Below are 19,166 nucleotides of genomic sequence, written 5' to 3'. Positions count from 1 at the left end.
TATTATGTATAGTGTTCTGCTTGCATGTATGTCTATAGGCCAGAAGAGGGAACCAGATCTCATTATAGATGGTTGTGAGCCACCATGTAGTTGCTGGGAATTGAACTCAGGACCTTTGAAAGAGTAGCCAGTGCTCTCAACATCTGAGCCATCTGTCCAGCCCAACTAGAGGTTCTTAAAATGTTCACTTCATTACAAATCACCTGTAATATGCAGAATAGTGCATTTGAACTTAGCTTTTTTTTTCTTAATTTTTATTTTTTAAAGTATATATTTTGGGGTTTCCTTGCCATAGTACACATCTTAGTTTTGATATGTATTCTTCCCAAAGATTTTCTTCTTTAGTGTATTTATATAGTAATATATTATGCATTTAATTTGTGGAAATTTCTTTTATTCTTTAATATACCTAACATTAAATGCTTTGGTTAATTAGGTGCCCATTCCTCTGTTTCTGCCTGCTCCATTGGACAGCAGTGAGAAGATTCCTGCCACGGTTGAAGATGTAAAAAGCAAAGTTTCTTCAGGTCCTCTTGATACAGAATTGCTTACAATGCCAGATATGATGACTGAAGATGAGGGGAAAACAGAGGCATCCAATGTCAACAGTGAGCCATACTATATCACAGTTTGTCAATAAGTGGTTTGGGGAATGGGTTCTGTGCATTGTCATTGTTACAGTACGTACAGATGAATCTTGCAACAAAACTTAATATGGGAGTAGGAGAAGGAATTATATATAGCAGAAGTGTATTTTATATTAAGAGATACACACTTTAGCCTAGCAGTTAACAGCATGAGCTGTTGTTGTAGAAGACTGGGTTTGACTTCCAACACCCACATGCCCACATTTGTCTACAATTCTAGTTCCAGAGGTTCTCATGCCCTCTTCTGGCTTCACAGGCGTAAGACATGTAAGTGGGGCCCAAATACTGTAATGCATACAAAACACCTGTAGAATAATAAATATTTTTGAAAAGAGAGATACACATTCCACCTTGATCCAGGTATGCTCTAATTCTAAGATTAATTTCCAATGAAATGATTGTTCCATTTTTTCTCTCTCTCGAGATGGAGTCTTGGTATGTGCTTTGGACAGAAACATTTGGACTGAACAGGGCTTCTAGCCTCACCCTCCCAAGTAGATAGATTATTTTTACCTACCACCACACACTTACTTGTGCTCTCAAAAATATCAAACGTTTTTAAAAGGTTTATTTATGAGTGTGAGAGCTGCATCACTTGTGTGCCTGGTACCTGGGGAAGTCAGAAAATAGTGTGGTGTCCTCTGGAACGGAGTTACAGGTGACTGTGAGTCACTATGTGGGGTAGGAACTGAACCCCGGTTCTCTGCAAGAGCAGTCATTTGCTCCTGATTCCTGAGCCACTCACTCCCTGTTTTTTTTTTTAATAGTAATAGAATTTGATTTGAACTTCAGTGGAGTTATTTTTCTTAGTAACTTGTAGGTTTCCAAGATTTTATTTTATGATGGATACTTTCCAGTGTTATTCTATTTCTTACATGAATTAAATATAATTTGCTTTATCTAAATCAGAATTTATTCCACTTTCTGTTTGGATACTGTTTGCTACCTAATAGATAATTTGTGGCTAGTTCTGTTCCTTGGAATATTTATTCTTACTCCTAGCCTTTAGGTAATATTCAGAATCCCTTTTTAGTCCTGAATTACCTGATTGCCTTTACACTAGAAGACAATTGTAGTAGCAGTTTTGTAGTGTTGTTAGGGGATCGTAAAATTTTAGTGGACTATAACTACTGGTATGGTTTTTGTTTTTAATTAAAACAAAACATAATCACTTACTCGCTGTACTCGGGAGTGTGAGTTCTAGTTGTGCCCAGTACATGACATAGCAAGATTCCGTGGAAAAAGAATGAGGAACCATATCATCAATCCTTTATAAGAATGTCGTGCTGTTTTGTGAACCCTTTGTTCTCTATTTGCATGCATTTGTCTTACTTCTCTGTCTGGAGACTAACCATCACTTTGCAGTACATATTGAATAGAGTGCATTTGTAACTATACAACATCAAGAAAGTTAAGCAGCTGATCCAAACAAATATGTTAATTACAAACAAGTATATACTGAGTTATGTGGAAGCTTGGTCAAAATTCAAAAAGTTTGTTTGAAAATTTTAGTTATTTACTTTTTTAAATTTATTTCTGACAAGGAATTGCTTTTAAGAATATTTACTTGTGGAAATGGCTCATTCGGTAAAGTGTCTGTGACACATGTATGAGAGCCTGAATTTAGACCCTCAGAACTCAATGGGTCACACTCAGTGGCTCGTGCAATCACCCCAGTGAAGGGAGAAGGTAGAACGAGGAGGAAAGGTGGATCCAGTAAACAAAGAAAAACACATCAATCTCTGGTTTCCACATGCATGCCCATCTGTGTGGATGCACCTATGCCACGCCAGCAAGTATATACTTGTCTCTCTGTGTCGATGTCTGTCTGTTACACACAAACACACACAGAAAGGTACTCTTAAGATGGGCATTGTTTTAGTGTTCTAACATTTATTTATTTTTTGAGAAGGGATAGCCAGAATGTATAGTATTAAAAGTTTCCAATTATAGTTACAAATTTTATAGTAGCTTATTTATTAAGATAGTTATGCATTTCTTTCTTTGGCAGATTAAGTATAGATACTGTTGAATTTTTTTGAAAATTTAATTTCTAATAAAATATTGTTTATTTACAGGTGTAATTATTGAGACTGACATAATTGGCTCGGATTTCACAAAGAACTCGGACACAGATATACAATCCAACATGCCTGATGTACCATATGAACCAGATTTGGATATCGAAATAGATTTCCCTAGAGGTACTTAAATACTACTTTATCACTGTTAAAATCAAGTTATAAAGTTGTACTTAAGATAACTAATCATCAATGTTAATGTCATTACTTATTGTCTCCATACTTGTGGGGATGAGGGGATGTGCTTTTCATCCTCTCCTCTTTTCCACCTAGCTGTATCCTTCATCCTGTTCTTCCTTTCCCATCGACAACTTAATTCATTACAGGAGCTTTAGACACTAGAGAAGAATATAATACTTGTTTCTTTTCAATTCAAAGGTCCTGATACTGTGGGGTGGAGGTAGGGATCAAGATAGGGTTTTGTTCTATATTCTGGGTTGGCCCCTACTCCCCTCAGTCTGTGCCTCAGCCTGTCTAGTGCTGGGATCATAAGTGTGTCAGCATGTCAAGTTTGATAGCATTTTTCTTAATGTTGAATTCGTGTTCAAATGAAAAGGCTATATTCTGTCTCTGGGTTTTTGTTATTTGTGCTATAACATATTCCATTGCTTCTTAGCCGTTATAGACTTTCTAAAGTGAATTCCATAGCATGCTTTCCTTTTCTCATTTTCTCCCTAATTTTGAGTTCGTATTGAGGGAAATATAAAGCATGCTATGAAAAAGAGTTAATAGATTAAATAGGATTGGCATTTTAGGTCTTCCAACTAAAGTTTTAGTTGTTTACTTTTTCTAGTATCATATAGTTCTATGAAATTTATGTATTTATACTTGTGGATTTATCTAAACTCGGACTTCTATCCTAGTCTTGTGCTGCCTAGCCTACCTCAAACTTATCCTCACATCTGAATCATCATTCATGCCATGTGACTATTCTTTATTGCTGTGTTTGTGTAATGTAAACCTTTACTGTTCTATTTACAATAAAAGATTTTCTAATTTGTCAGCTGCAGAGGAGCTTGATATGGAAAACGAGTTTTTGTTACCACCTGTTTTTGGAGAAGAATATGAGGAGCAGCCCAGACCTCGATCTAAAAAAAAGGTACAGAATTCGTTAATATTTTTATGTCTCGTAGTCACTTAGTATCTCTATAGCAGCATCCCAGACAGAGAAAGATGCATTGTTTTTTTGTGCTTGACAATATAGGAAGATAAATGTTAAAAATGTATCTTTTTTAAAAAATATTTATTTATTGATTTGTTTTGTATACAATAGTCTATCTGTGTGTATGCCTGCAGGCCAGAAGAGGGCACCAGACCTTATTCCAGATGGTTGTGAGCCACCATGTGGTTGCCAGGAATTGAACTCAGGACCTTTGGAAGAGCAGGCAATGCTCTTAACCACTGAGCCATCTTTCCAGCCCGTTAAAATGTATCTTAATACAAGGTCAAAATAGAAAGTAGTTGTCTTAGAAAGGAAATTCAACTCTGACAATAATAGAATATTTAGATTCTAGGTGAGCATGGTAGCACATAACTAATCACTGGTAGGCTGAGGCAGGAAGGTTGTCTCAAAAAGGAGAAGAGGGAAGGAATTGATGATTTTCAAGGGTTAGTTTTTTCATCATTATTTTTCATTAGGTTAATCAATACAGAAGAGGTATAATTTATCCTTTTCTTTTCTTTTCTTTTCTTTTCTTTTGGTTTTTCAAGACAGGATTTCTCTGTAGCTTTGGAGCCTGTCTTGGAACTAGCTCTTGTAGACCAGGCTGGGCTCGAACTCACAGAGATCTGCCTGCCTCTGTCTCCCAAGTGCTGGGATTAAAGGTGTGCGCCACCACTGCCCGGCCTATAATTTATTCTTAAACATGCCAGCACAGAGAGAAAGACATGTTGGGATCTGGGGATATGTATCTCAGTGGTAGAGTGTTTGCCTACCATACAGGAAATCCTGGGTTTGATTCTCAGCACTACATAAACTGGATGTCATGGTACATGCCTGTAATTCTAGCAGGAAATTAGAAGCTGGAGGATCATAGGTTTGAGGCCAGCTTGAGATAAATGGCATACTGTTTCACACCAAACATCACCAAACAAATGAACAACAACAACAAAAAACCCCTAAAATAATAGAACAAAACAATAATAAAACAAAAAAAAACTAGATATGAACCAGACAGTTTGATCATTCAGACATAGAAAATCTAAATTTGTTTAATATTGTATCAACAACTTACTGTTTCTGACTTTGAACACAAGGCCAGATCAAAGGCATTGTAAAAAAAAAATGACTTTCACAAATTTATGTCGAAAGAAAGAGCTAAAAAAGGGAGTGAGTATCCATAGTAGGATAAAAGTGAGCTCTTATTTGACACCATACACAGACGGGTGTGGTGGTGCACACCTTTAACCCCAGTACTCTGGAGGCAGAGGCAGAGGCAGAGGCAGAGGCAGACGGATCTCTGAATTGGAGGCTAGGCTGATCTAAAGAGCAAGTTCTAGGACAGCCAGGATTATTCCACAGAGAAACCCTGTCTTCAAAACAGAACAAAAAAAACCTTTCCAAAAGACACTATACACAGCCATTAACTGAAATGAGTCATAGTATTAAATGTTAGAGCTAAAAATAGAAACTTAGGCCTAAGTCTTCATGACCTTTTGGGCATAGTGAGCTTGAGAGTATCTGGGCTAAATACGGGTACCCTTTCTCACAAACAAACAAGCAGTCAACTTTACCATCAAACATTGAAAGGAAGGGACTGGGGTTGTGACTCAGTAACGGCAAATACTTGCTTAGCATGTGCATGCTCCTGGATTTGATCCTCAGCACTAATAAGAGAAGAAAGGAAACAAAGAACAGTGAAAACCAAATAAAGAGTACATTTCTTTTTTTCTTGTTTTGGTTTTGTTTTGTTTTGTTTTTTCGAGACAGGGTTTCTCTGTGGTTTTGGAGCCTGTCCTGGAACTAGCTCTTATAGACCAGGCTGGTCTCGAACTCACAGAGATCTGCCTGCCTTAAAGGCGTGCGCCACCACCGCCCGGCTTGTTTTGGTTTTTCAAGACAGAATTTCTCTGTATAGTCCTGGCTGTCCTGGAATTCAGTCTGTAGACCAGCCTGGCCTTTTAACTTTGAGATCTGCCTGCCTCTGCCTCCCAAGTGCTGGAATTAAAAATGTGCACCACCTCTGCTTGTCTAAGAGTAAGTTTAATTTTTTTTACTTATGCATTTTTTGGGGGGTGGGGTTCGAGACTGGGTTTTTCTGTAGCCCTGCTATCCTGAAAGTCACTTTGTAGACAAGGCTGGCCTTAAATGCAGATATCTACTTGTTTCTCTCTCCTAAGTGCTGGGATTAAGAGTAAATTTCTAATATGTGGAAGTTATTAGAAGATTTCTCAAGTTGACATTTAGAACCCTTCTATTATTATTATTTATCTTGTATTTTTCATTAATTCTAATTTTATTATGCAAAGTAATGTGTATGGAAACATTCATGGAGGTAGATTTCAAGAAGTAGTATGGATAACTATCATCAGTTGTCAGAGTATAAGCCAATTCTCACACAAATAAATACAGTTCTTTTTTAGTTGTCTTTCTTCAAAGATACCTTGTATAGAAGTCATGGAATAATGTAGAATAAAGGAAGGATTTACAGTGCTATTTTATTGCCAGGGTACCAAAAGAAAAGCTGTGTCAGGATACCAGTCTCATGATGATAGTTCTGACAACTCGGAATGCAGCTTTCCTTTCAAGTATTCATATGGTGTAAATGCATGGAAACACTGGGTCAAAACTAGGCAGCTTGATGAAGATCTTCTGGTATTAGATGAGCTAAAATCCTGTAAGTGTTTTTGTTTTGTTATCATAAGTTCTGTATAAAAATCTTTTTTCTGTAATTAATTAATTTTAATATTTTTAAATATTTAATGTCTTGTTCCCCCCTAAGATTTATTATTTAATGTGCATGAGTGTTTTACCTGCATGCCTGGTGCCCACCAAGGCCAGAAAGACTGTTGGAGTTCCTGAACTGTAGTTACTGACAGTAGTGAGCTGCCATGTGGGTGCTGGGGATCAACCTAGATCCTGTGGAAGAATGGTCATTGTTCTTAAATCACTTTGTCGTCTCTACTCCAGGATTTAATGTTATTTTTGTCTCTGTATGTATGTTTGTGAATATATTCCATGTGTGTATGGGTGCCTGTGAAAGCCAGAAGAGGGCCTCAGAGTTAAAGCTGGAGTTAAAGGCAGTTATGAGCTGTCCAACATGGGTGCAGAGACATGACAATTGCTGATTATTTTATTTCTTTTTAGCTAAATCAGTAAAGTTAAAAGAAGATCTACTCTCTCATACCACAGCTGAGCTCAACTATGGGTTAGCCCATTTTGTTAATGAGATCCGACGACCAAACGGAGAGAATTATGCACCTGACAGCATCTATTACCTCTGTCTTGGTATACAGGAGGTAAGTTTTTGAATACAATATTACTAGGAAAATTTGTGGTAGAGTTTGTAGATACCAGTGTGCCTTTGAAAATTTAAGGGTAGAAATTTTTTTATTTAATTTGTGTGTGTGAATGTGTGCACATATGTGTTTGGGTGCTCACAGAGGCCAGAGAGAGTGTCAGATACCTTTGAGCTGGTGTTTGCGAGCCAGATGTGGGTGCTAGTATCTGAACTCTGGTCCTCAGGATTGAGCAGTACTCTCGGGTGTGCCGTTTCTCCAGTCAGGTTTCTGGAATTTCTTTTGGTTTACCAAGAGAGGTAGAATTTAATCTCTTTGGAAATAACTAGGGTATATAAAAGGTTTTCCTAGGTACTTTGTGGTTTTCTATAACATAGTATATATGTTCCTTTCCTTATATCTTCAAGTTCTCAGAACTGTGTTTCAAAACAAAAAACAATAGACTTAACTGCACTTTTTCATATGAAAACAAAACAAAACAGGATCTCACTATGTATCCCTGACCAGCATGTAACTCACAGAAACCCACCTCTGCCTCCTGCATGCTGGAATTAGCACATGCACCATCATCCATAGCTTCATGCATCTTAGGTGAGGAGTCTTAACAGTGGTGTATGTTTGGAGATGACATCACTTCTTAGTGGTGGCTAGACTGTTAGCTACAGAATTCCCTTTAGAGTTGCTGATGTTTCTGTATAAGTACAGGGTATATGTACTTAGACCACGGTAGCAATGTACATGCCCTTTGTTTTCAAAAGACAATATCTTTGACCAGGCAAATGTAATAATCAACCATTTTTCTGTGTAAAACAGAGCAATAGGGTTTGGTGGGAAGGAAGAGAAAGTTTTAGGCTTTTTTAAAAATCCATTTCTTTATTTTTGTTGTGTTTTAGAGTCTGTATGAAATTTTTTTTAAAAAAAACATCTTCCTAAACATATCCTAAAAATGAGCTTCTAATGTTTTTGGTTGCTTGATTGGTTTAGTTGTTATTGAGGGTTTGTTTGTTGTTGTTTTAGTAGTTTTATTCTTTGAGAATTTCATAGTAGATTCGGATAGATTTCTCTATCCTCAAACTCCCTAGCTTCCCTAGACATTAACTTCATTTCATTCCAGAATTTCTTCAAGCATTTTACCTTTGAGTATTTTATAGGTAGATGTAGTCAGAGTTTGTTTTAAAACTTTGCACCGTATAAGAAATAGTAGAGCAATGGCTTGTGTAGCTAAAGTTCTATACAGGTAAGTAGTTTTGAGTAATTACTAAAGTATAAACAGCCAACTTTTATTCATGAGACTTTTAAGACTGCATTATTTATATACTATAAAAATAATATTTTTGAAGTGAACTTGACTTTTACTAATCCTTCATTTTAGTTTTTCCTGTTTACTGGACATTGGCATGTTTTGGAAATTGACATACTCCTATTGCTAAATTACATTTACTAACTGCTACCGTTTAATTTTCTATGTACCCATGCTAAGTGTTTGGATGTTCCTATTACTATTTTCTATTGTTCTGATGAGGAGAGATGTGTTTAGTAGCTTGTCCAGGTTAGTAGCTCATAAGTTTTGAGTCTGGACTGAGTATATTAGTACTTGGGAGGTTGAGGCAGGCTCATCAGTATGAGGTCAGCCTGGGCTTCATAGGAAGACCCTGTCCCCATCCCTTATCCCCCCCCCCTCAAAAAAAACCCAAAGAAACAAAACAAAACAAAAAAAAATACCACCACCACAACAGAAGAAAAATCAAGTAGAATCTGATAATTTGACTTAAAAAATCATTGTAAACCAGGCATGGTACGTGGTACATGCTAGCATATGTGAAGCAGGATGGTTTTGAGTTTGAGGCCAGACAGGATGGGCTATGACAGAGTCTATTAAGGGAGGCCACTATAATATAGTTTGCTCAAGAATTTGAAATATTTATATGGTACTCTATCCAAAGAGTATTTGTAGCACAGTTTTTGGACATGAATTCTACCCAAGTATCTCAGGAAAATGTGTAACAATGAGGTGAAGAGATGTCTCAGTTGGTTAAGTGCCTCTAGTACAAGCATGTGAACCCGAATTTGAATACCCAGCACCTATGTAAAAAGCCATGTGTGGTGGTGTTTGCTTGTAATCCCCAGTGCTAGGAAGGTAGAGAGAAAGGGCTAGTAAAATCCATGTTCAGTGAGAGACCCTGTTTCACAAAAACATGGAGAAGTAGTTAAGGAAGATACTCATCATTCATCTCTGGCCTCCACATGCATGTGCGCGCACACATATTACAGCATGTAAACACACGTTACACAAATGTGTACACAGCATGAAAGACTTTTTAAATTGAGTTTTTTGAAATACAGGTAGAAATTCCTAGAAAGAAAGGATGAGAGGAGAATGGTATCCCCAGAAAACAGAGTTAGTCAGTTTCCCAGGAACCATGTTTAACATGGCGGGATGCCAGGTGTGAAGTACAAAGAGTGATGGTGAAGTCACACCATAAAGGGCCTGGATTCTTTTCTAAGTTGTTTAGTTTTCAGGTGAAAAGGTTGTGTCTGTTTTGATTTCTGCTATACTGGAATTAATGCCCAGGCCTTTGAGCACATTAATCAGGTGTTCCTCCCTTGTGCTGCAACTGTGGTTAGGTTCTCAGCTTTTCCAAAAGCACAACCATGTACATACACTTTTGGCAGAGGAACAAGGGAGCACAGGGAGTCAGCTCCTCAGTGTTTTCCTTTAATCATTGATTATTCCTTAAAACGCTTAGTTTTTTCCATGTGTGTTATAAACCGGAGTCATTCTGTATTTTGTCTGACAGACTAGTGAGTGTGTGTGGGTGTTTGGTGTGGTGTGTGCGTGTGCAGCATGCATGTGCGATGAAAGCAGTGTGTGCCACACTACACAGATGGCAGTCAGAGGGCGGTGCTGAAAAGTGGGTTCTGAGATCCTTCCTTGGGTTGTCAGGCTTTTGCATGGAAAATACTTTACCTGCTAAGCCATTTCTGTGACCCCAGACTGATGATTCTTATCAAGTTTTTACATTCAGGATTTTGTGTTATGCTTTTCAGCTTTGTGTACTTTAAGCAGTGGTTGATTGGTAATTTACGCTTTTTCAGTTTGTACACACATAACCAAGGACAGTAATCTCGTGTTTTACTAGAATTCTTGCTTTTATTAAACATAAAACTTTTTCTTAAGAAATGAAAACTATAATACATTCAGTGTTTATAATTAGCTGGTTTTTCTTCAATAATTTTTTTGTAGTACTTATGTGGTAGTAATCGAAAGGACAACATATTTATTGATCCAGGATACCAGATGTTTGAGCAAGAATTGAATAAAATACTCCGAAGTTGGCAACCAAGCATCCTTCCAGATGGTAATGCTGTTTTAAATATGTGTTGATAGTTAATAATGGAATTGTTATTTTTACAGAAAGTATGTTAAGTATAATTAGGAAATAATTTAAATTAGAGCGTAAGATGTTTGTGCCTATGCATTCATTTGTAAATACATGTAGTCAGTAACTAATGTTTGTGAAGAGCTTTGTAAAACTTGTGACCCACTTTCTTTGAGTGTAAAGCTTAGATATTTATATCTTAAGACCTACAATAGATAGATTCTAATGTGAAGAAATTTATGAGAATCACGTGTTTTCAAGAATTATACAGATTTTAAATTGCTTTCTGATCATAATGTGTTTGCCCTACTGAAGGACTGTACTTTATTCTGTGGATGGTGGTTCCATAGACTGTTTACCAACCTCTATATTATTAAAACAGCTAATGTGGAATTCTGAGGTTTATTCACATTGATGTAATGTGCAGAGCGGATTGGCATTTGACTGTTTTAAATTCATTTTATTTCTAGACGGTTAAATTAAAACTCTGTTTGCTGTATTTATAATTCTTTTAAAATAGTTCTCTTTATTTAAGGGTCAATATTCTCTCGAGTTGAAGAAGACTATCTCTGGAGGATAAAACAGCTAGGATCACACTCTCCAGTAGCTCTTTTGAACACCCTGTTCTACTTTAACACTAAGTATTTTGGCCTGAAAACAGTGGAGCAACACTTAAGACTTTCCTTTGGCACTGTGTTTAGGCATTGGAAAAAAAATCCTTTAACAATGGAAAATAAAGCGTGTCTTCGATATCAGGTGTCTTCCTTATGTGGAACAGACAATGAAGGTAGTGTAACTTTAAAATCAAGATTGATTTTTTTTTTCTGTGTGTGAATGTGTTTTGCCTGCACAAATATATGTATGTACCACATATGTGCAGCGTCTGAGGGTTCCATAAGATGGTATCAGATCTCCTGGAACTGGAGCTATGAAGGGTTGTGAGTCACCATTGAGGGTTCTGGGAACTGAACCCAGATCTTCTGCAAGAGCAATAAGTGATCTTCATCTCTGAACCTTCACAGGCGCTGATAGTATAGCATCTTTATTTTGAGATTGCCTGTGGTGGGCAATCTTTCATACTTTCTTAAGTCCACTTCAGGCATTCATTAAGAGCCTAAAGACAATTACTTTCATAAAACACAACAAAATGTGCCGTCTTCATTCATTCATTCATTCATTTATTTTGAGGCATGGTCTCACCTATGTATCCTTGCTAGTCTGGAATTTCCTGTGTAGACTAGGATGGCCTCAAACTCCTAAATATCCATCTGCCTCGATCTTCAAACTTTAACTTCTTAAAATGTCTTATTTATTTGTTGTAATTTATTTTGTTTGGAGATTGGATTTCTAATTTAGATTGGCCTTAAATCATATAGCAAAAAAATGACCCTTGGAACTACGATCCTCCTTTCTTTGCTGAGTACAGGCATAAACTAGTACACCTGTTTTTATGCTGAGTCGGGCTTCAACTCAGGCATCAAGCATACTAGGCAAGCATTCTACCAACTGAGCTATATTCACAGTCTCTCAGTTCCTTTTTTGCAAAATTAAACATTACCAGAAGCTACCACATAGAAAACCCTGAAGGGAATCTGATCCTATCTTGCAATGGGTAAACAGTTTTTCCTTAGAATTGGTTTTGGGGGTCTAGAGGATAACTCAGTGAGTAAAACCAGTTGCTGCACAAAGTCTGACCACCTGAATTGGAATTCCTGGAGCCCACAGAAATAGCCAGATGCAGTCAGTAGGTTGCATCTGTGATCTCTGCCCTCTTTGTGGAGAGGAGAGGAGAGGCAGAAACAGGAAACTTATAAATCCAGCTAGCCTGGAGTATGCAGTGCAAAAGCAGAGAGGCCTTGCCCAGACAAGAACTGACTTTCAAAAGTCCTCTGACCTTAACATATGTGCTGTGGCATACTGTGTCCACATTCATATACATACCATACATACACATATACACAAAAAGAAAAAAAGATTGGTTTTACGAGTCTGTCTTTTGTTATTGTTGCTTTTTAAAGATAAAATTGCTACTGGAAAACGAAAACATGAGGATGATGAGCCAGTATTTGAGCAAATTGAAAACACAGCCAACCCTTCTAGATGTCCTGTGAAAATGTTTGAATGCTACTTGTCTAAAAGGTGAACATTAATGATATTTGACTTTTATTTTGTAGTACTGGGGAATTGAACTTTTGACCTCATGTTTCCTAGATAATTGCTCTACCGCTGAGCTACATTCTTAGTCTGATAACTTAAGTTTTAAGATGTTTGTATAAGTTGGTTGAATTTAATAGAAGTGATGGTATTGTTGGGCAGTGTGGTGCATACCTTTAATCCCAACACTCAGAGTGAGTTCCAGGACAGCCAGGGCTACACAGTGAAACCCTGTCTTGATTTTTTTTTTTTTTGTTTGTTTTGTTTTTCAAGACAGGGTTTCTCTGTGGTTTTGGAGCCTGTCCTGGAACTATCTCTCGTAGACCAGGCTGGTCTCGAACTGACAGAGATCCGCCTGCCTCTGCCTCCCGAGTGCTGGGATTAAAGGCGTGCGCCACCACCGCCCGGCGAAACCCTGTCTTGAAAAACTAATATATACATTTCTCCCTCCCTCCTTTCCCTTCCTCCCTCCCTCTCTCCCTTCCTCTCTCCCTCCCTCTCTCCTTTCCTCATCTCTTTCCCTCTCCCTCTCTTCCCCCCCTACAAAAAGTGACAGGATTTTAACAATTTTTGAAATTTCTCTCTTCTTGCTTAAATGGAATTTTATACTCCAAAGTTATATTCAACTATAACTTCAGATTCTCTTGTGAAATAAATCCCTAGCACATATACTTTAGGATTCCAGTCCATGTTAAGAAATCACTCTTAAAACTGTCATTCCTGCTATCATCTCTGTTTTAGAGCAGATCTGTTGATTGCCAAGCAGGGGCTTAGGCTCTCTGTTTAGAGATAACTATTTTAGGTTTTTGGATATTTGGTCTCTATTTTATCTACTTGATTGTCCCACTACAACTAGAAAGAGACCTTATACTGTACAATAATAAGTTCACAGTACATGGCTTTATATAAACAGGTTGCTGAGCATTGCCAACTTCTAGTGCAAAGGTAGATGTGTTTAAAAGTGGGCACAATGTGTAATGAAAAAGAGATGAAAATGAAATACCTAGATGTGAATGAGAACAATTTTCTAAAGACATTCTTTGGGAGGTCCCCATTTGCATGACTGCAGTCTTCCCTGTCTGAAACTCGCAGGCTCTAGGGACTGTTTCATTTTGAGTGTTGTTTTAAATAAGCACTCTCACTTTCAGAAAGTGCAGAGTTAGGTTGTACTTTGTAAACAGCTTCTCAAATCATAGTGTGGCTTCCTGGGTGGCTTTCAAGAATCTGTAGAAGTATGAACTTCACCTCTAGCATGCCCTTGTTTCTAACTGTGGTGTAAGGTTTGTTTTCTTCAACTCTGTTCTGGAGTATCCGTTTAATTTCATGGATTTCCAGTGTTGACAGCTATTTGCATGATGGGAATTCCTTTCTCAGTATTGTCTTGTTAGTATTTAATATTTATTTTCTTGTTCAGTGCTATAAGGCTTTTTATGTGTTGCATATTTTAAGTCATATTTTTCACATTTCATTTTTCTGAAACGGACATGCATCATTAAGTTAATGCATTTGAGATTATAATTGGCACCATTTTAATAATGACTGAAATAATAGTGTATATATTAGTGGAGTCTTGGATTCTATGAAATACAGGATTTAAATTATAGTAGGGGACTAATCCTACATTTTTATCACAATTACTTAGAGAAGAGTTTACCGATAAAACATTACTGCAGTTAATGAGGCAGAAGGCGCTAAGCATATCTGTTGCTGGGGGCTGAGTTGTTCTTGAAAGAAGTAAAGCTATGGTGACTTTTGTTGTGTTTTGTGAAATTGACCTTTTCTCTTTTCCTCCAAAGTCCACAGAATCTTAATCAGAGAATGGATGTTTTTTATTTGCAACCAGAATGTTCTAGTTCTGCAGATAGCCCCGTGTGGTACACATCTACTTCCCTGGACCGGAACACGCTGGAAAATATGCTTGTACGGGTTCTTCTAGTGAAAGATATTTATGATAAAGACAATTATGAACTGGATGAAGACACAGACTAAAAAGGACCGTTTCAGAAGCAATGGGATAACACAGCATTAGATAGTCATGCTGCTAGATCTTTACAGGAAAACATTTCAAGTTTACTCCTTCTGTTTTGAGTTTTGTAGCAATGTACCCACACTGGGTATTACCATGTAAATAATCTGTGAGTGAAAGTTGCCATTATTCTATGTAGTGGTTTTAGGATACTTAACAAATACATCAAATTCTTTTTTATTATTATTTATTGATTAGGTATGTTTGTAACTTTTTACATTACAAAATATGAAGAGAATGTGCCATGTATAAGTTTTTCTTGTTGCACTGCTCTACTGTTGCAAAGCTCCCTCCAAAAGGGCGTGCTTTTACTGCATTCTTGACCAGACGGTTGTGTATGGGTAGCACTACTCAAGTTTAGAACTTGCAGTGTCTTTCAGAATTTTTAAAATAAACTGTAAACTAATAGGCTGGGTTTTTTTGTTTTGTTTGGGTTTTTTGTTTGTTTGTTTTATGTTTTAGTTACTGAAGCCTTACCAGGTTATGTAGAGAGATACCATCTTCTGTACCAAAAATAGACAAGAGAATGCTGTCGATACTGGTGTTCTGTAATGTGAACCTATGCTGGTGAAAACAACTTTATGTTCCCCTTATTAAAACTTAGTGTCCTTTTCTCACTTGTGACTTTCTGCATCACCCCATCAATAAAAAAGTGTGTATATACATACATATATACATAAATATATGTAAGGAGAGAGTGACTGTAACCTGAAAACAAGATTAAGACACTTTTCTTTGTAGAGTGTCTGGTGACAGTGTAAGGCTGTTCCTTTTCCATGCCGACCGTCAGTATATGGCCGCCCCCCGCCCCCCAAGGGTACAGATCATGCTGCATTACAACTTGCACAGCACTCTCAAGTTTCACCACTCTTGAGAATTCTTGTGCCTGCTTCCAAAACTGACTGATCCTTATGTGGGACAGAATTATTTTTAGAAATTCCACTCCTGAAATAGTCATTTTAGAAAGTCAAGCTACTTGAAGGGAGATAGTGTCACACTTTCCTACAAAGATTACCAGTGGAGAGTGCTGGTTAATCCAGATGAATAAAGAAAAAACTGGTGGATAAAGTCAGTTTCAGAGGAAATCATACTTGATGTTAGATTGTTTGGCTTTGAAATTTTAATTACTTCTTATAGAAGATTGCATTTAAAATATCTTTGTGCTTCTGCATAGCAGTTTATCTGTTCACAAATTTTAGATTAAGGAAACTTCAAATTATACTTTCTAAAGACTGAGTAAAGTAGCTGAAAATAATTATTTGGCTGACTTTGTATAGCATGTGTAATGTTACTTTCTTATTTATGAATCTTGAAATCACTATGGTGATACTAGTTTCTAAAGTAGTTCTGAGGGAAATTGGCCTGTTTTCCACAGTGAGTAGACAGTATCTACACATCCTTCACCCAGTTCTCTCTCCCTTAGGATAAATTTTAGCACACTAAAGAAATTTTATCAATCATGATTTTCAAAATTTCACATGTATAGCCACTGCTCATTTAAGCAATAACTATCTGAAATGTTTTTTGTTATTGCTTTTTTTTTGGCATGAAAATTTGCAGTGTCCTTTTTGTAAGTTTGAATGATCTGAGTCCCTTGGTTTTCTATTCGAATCATCAGACTAACGTAGCAAATCCAGTACAAGTTACTTTACTAAAATTGATTCCCCATTCGCCTGTTGAATGAAGCTGGAAGCAGTTAAAACAGAATGCTAATGTTTCTTGGCTTTTCAGTGCTCATTCTGAAATACTTCTACTAGAAACGCATATTGTGACTAAAGACTGGTTAATCCTAACCATCTTTTATCCTAGAGTGGTGCTATAGCCCATCAAAAAGCAATAAACTTATCCACAAATGTCAAATACCATAAATTCCCGCCGTGGTACTACTAAGCACCGTGTCTTGCTATTTAGTTTTTATTATTTGTACATTTTAGCTTTTCTAAACAGAAATGCCTACAGAATTTTGGTCTTACATGATAAAGGATTTAGAGCTTGTCTTTGTCTCATGCAATCCAGTGATTAATCTACTTGATTCTCAGGGGGAAAGGAAAAAACTATTTTATGAGAATTGTTCTGGGAAATTTATTTCACCTGGAACACATTTCTTTGGTTCTTGGCCCTACTGCTGAGAGAAAGGACAATGAAATGTTAGTTTATTTTTGCTTCTTGGTGATTTCTGATTATAGACAGCATCCTGTAAATATAACTTTATTGTCTTGAGATGTCTATTGAAGATACTATATTTTTCTGTTCTGAACGATTTTGCCACTTAAAATCGTTCAATTGAAAAGATGACTAGCCATTCTGAGGCAGGTGGATTTCCCATGCAAACTGAATTCTCAACGCATTTCAAAAGGCTTTTACTGTATTAGGTAACGTGAGATATTAAAGAATTTTTCTAGGCAAGATGCTCAGCCTTTTCTTTTCCCATAAAAGTTTTTTATTCAAGTTGTAACTCATGTTTTCCTTCCGTGAAATGGAGTGGTTACCAGTGTGTTAAATACTGAAATAGGAGGGTGCATATTGTGCTGTGCTTTTTATTTATACTACTTTCTTCTGGCTTCCCTTTGTCCTGGCCAATTGCGATTTGCAAATCAGGGTGACTCATTTATATGTAGCATAAACAGACTGTTGTGATGGGGAGGACAGAAAAGGACACATTTGGGTTTGTACTATTACAATAGGTCCACTCTGTCTTCGCTCTGAAATACTTTAAATTCTTTAAATGTAGACTTACAACACTGAACATTAGTTTTTAGGCTAGCCATTTTCAGAGGGTAACATTACATGGCTCTGCTTTTGTTCTAAGCATTTCATTATGTTACTTTAGTCACGATTTTCATGTCTTAAAGAATTTTTAAAAATAGATTTCTTAGCCAGATTACAGAATTTTCAGTTTTACCCCGACAAGCCTTTATTCATATTTAGAGTAGATTCTGAAGTTTGCTAATCTGTTCTGCTCGTACAGTTAAGACTACACCAGTTTCAGAGCACTGCCAGCTTGGAAGCTCCTGTCATAGCAGGTAGCTTCACTCATGGACTGGGTGTAGAAACAGCTACTCTGTGTCTTCATTTGGAAGGCTGTGTTTCCCACATGAGATGAACTGGATAGGAAAATGTCCCTACAACAAAAGGCAGGGAATATCGTGATAACTGAAGTACAAGCTCATGGACATAGACCTGAAAAGGGACCAAAGTATAAATTAAGATTTAACTTGTAAACAGTAGTGGCAAGTTTGACCTTTTCTAGTTTAAAAACCTGAAATCTGTAATGGTCTTGAAATCTAAAAGTGTTGACGAGCCTTCATGACAACATATATTTTGTGTGTTTGGGTGAGGAGTAGTCAGGCAGAGTGTTACCAACCCCCAACAGAATCACTGTGGGGGTCATTGCAGCCTGTGCAGAACTGAAGAAGGCCGCAGTGGGATCTGAGCTTACATCCAAACTGACCACGTTCCCTAATGCAGCACAGTGGCAAGAACAATGGCAGGGCTTCAGGTCTATAACGCCCAAATAGTGCCTGGATTCTGATTCTGGAGCTTGGTGGAATAGGTTTTCTTAGAGGGGAAAATTCTAAAGCAGCTTTATTAGCTTAAAAACTGTCAGGTTTGGGGCTGGAGAGATGGCTCAGTGGTTAAGAGCATTGCCTGCTCTTCCAAAGGTCCTGAGTTCAATTCCCAGCAACCACATGGTGGGTCACAACCATCTGTAATGAGGTCTGGTGCCCTCTTCTGGCCTGCAGTCATACACACAGACAGAATATTGTATACATAATAAATAAATATAAAAAAAAAACCTGTCAGGTTTTAAAGGCCAACTCACAACATCATTATTAAGAAAAATTGTTTACTACACATCACCCCTCCCCCTCTTTGATTTTTCGAGACAGGGCTTTTCTGTGTAACCCCTGTCTGTCCTGGAGGAACTCACATTGTAGACCAGGCTGGCCTCAGATCTGCCTGCCAGAGTGCTGTGGTTGCTACACATTGTCTTCTGTGCCTCAAGAACTGCCGCTGTCGGTGGTAGGTAAAGAGAAAAATGTAAGTGTGTCGAAGTGTGCTTCTAAATAAACACACCACATTTAACTGCTAGGAGTGCACTCTACCTTTAGAAGGCTGTGTGCGGTCTAAAAGTACTCCCAAAGGCCACTGGTACACTCTAGGTTTGGAGAGGTCACTGCCTGCAAATATGTTATAGATTCCTTCCTTTGACTACACATGGTTGGTTAGTATCTCCTGTGGAAATGGTCAAAGTGGGATGGTATCAGCCCTGGTCCCTGGCTTTAAGCCCAATCACGTATATGAGTAGTTGAAAAATAATTCTCAATCACAGAGCTGGAATGTTCTTCATGGATTAAACAAGGCTACAAGAACCTTAGCCACAGCGGATCAAAGAACAATCCAGTTTCTGTGTTCTGTA

At 37.4% G+C, this 19,166-nt stretch overlaps 1 protein-coding gene across 5 annotated transcripts in view; it reads left to right on the top strand.

Annotated features, from left to right (window-relative positions):
• Zmym2 (zinc finger MYM-type containing 2) overlaps nucleotides 1-15,359 on the top strand; it is a 72,077-nt gene extending 56,718 nt beyond the window's left edge. For 4 of the 5 annotated variants that reach the window (XM_041633931.1, XM_041633932.1, XM_041633930.1 and 1 more), the window contains 9 exons: nucleotides 437-608; nucleotides 2,726-2,851; nucleotides 3,733-3,827; nucleotides 6,396-6,564; nucleotides 7,035-7,186; nucleotides 10,431-10,545; nucleotides 11,102-11,353; nucleotides 12,585-12,705; nucleotides 14,517-15,359. In XM_041633931.1, coding sequence (XP_041489865.1) covers nucleotides 437-608; nucleotides 2,726-2,851; nucleotides 3,733-3,827; nucleotides 6,396-6,564; nucleotides 7,035-7,186; nucleotides 10,431-10,545; nucleotides 11,102-11,353; nucleotides 12,585-12,705; nucleotides 14,517-14,709 — 1,395 coding nt within the window. In that variant the 3' untranslated portion in view covers nucleotides 14,710-15,359. The remainder of the gene's footprint in view (nucleotides 1-436; nucleotides 609-2,725; nucleotides 2,852-3,732; nucleotides 3,828-6,395; nucleotides 6,565-7,034; nucleotides 7,187-10,430; nucleotides 10,546-11,101; nucleotides 11,354-12,584; nucleotides 12,706-14,516) is intronic. The other variant, XM_041633929.1, reaches the window with a different exon arrangement.
• The last annotated feature ends 3,807 nt before the right edge of the window (nucleotides 15,360-19,166 follow it).

This window comes from Microtus oregoni, unplaced genomic scaffold (assembly GCF_018167655.1).
Source record: "Microtus oregoni isolate MIOR12 unplaced genomic scaffold, Mior012 000045F_ref0000178, whole genome shotgun sequence".
Lineage (NCBI taxonomy): Eukaryota > Metazoa > Chordata > Mammalia > Rodentia > Cricetidae > Microtus > Microtus oregoni.
The sequence above is the reverse complement of the archived record's forward strand: the minus strand, read 5'-3'. Positions and strand labels throughout refer to the sequence as shown.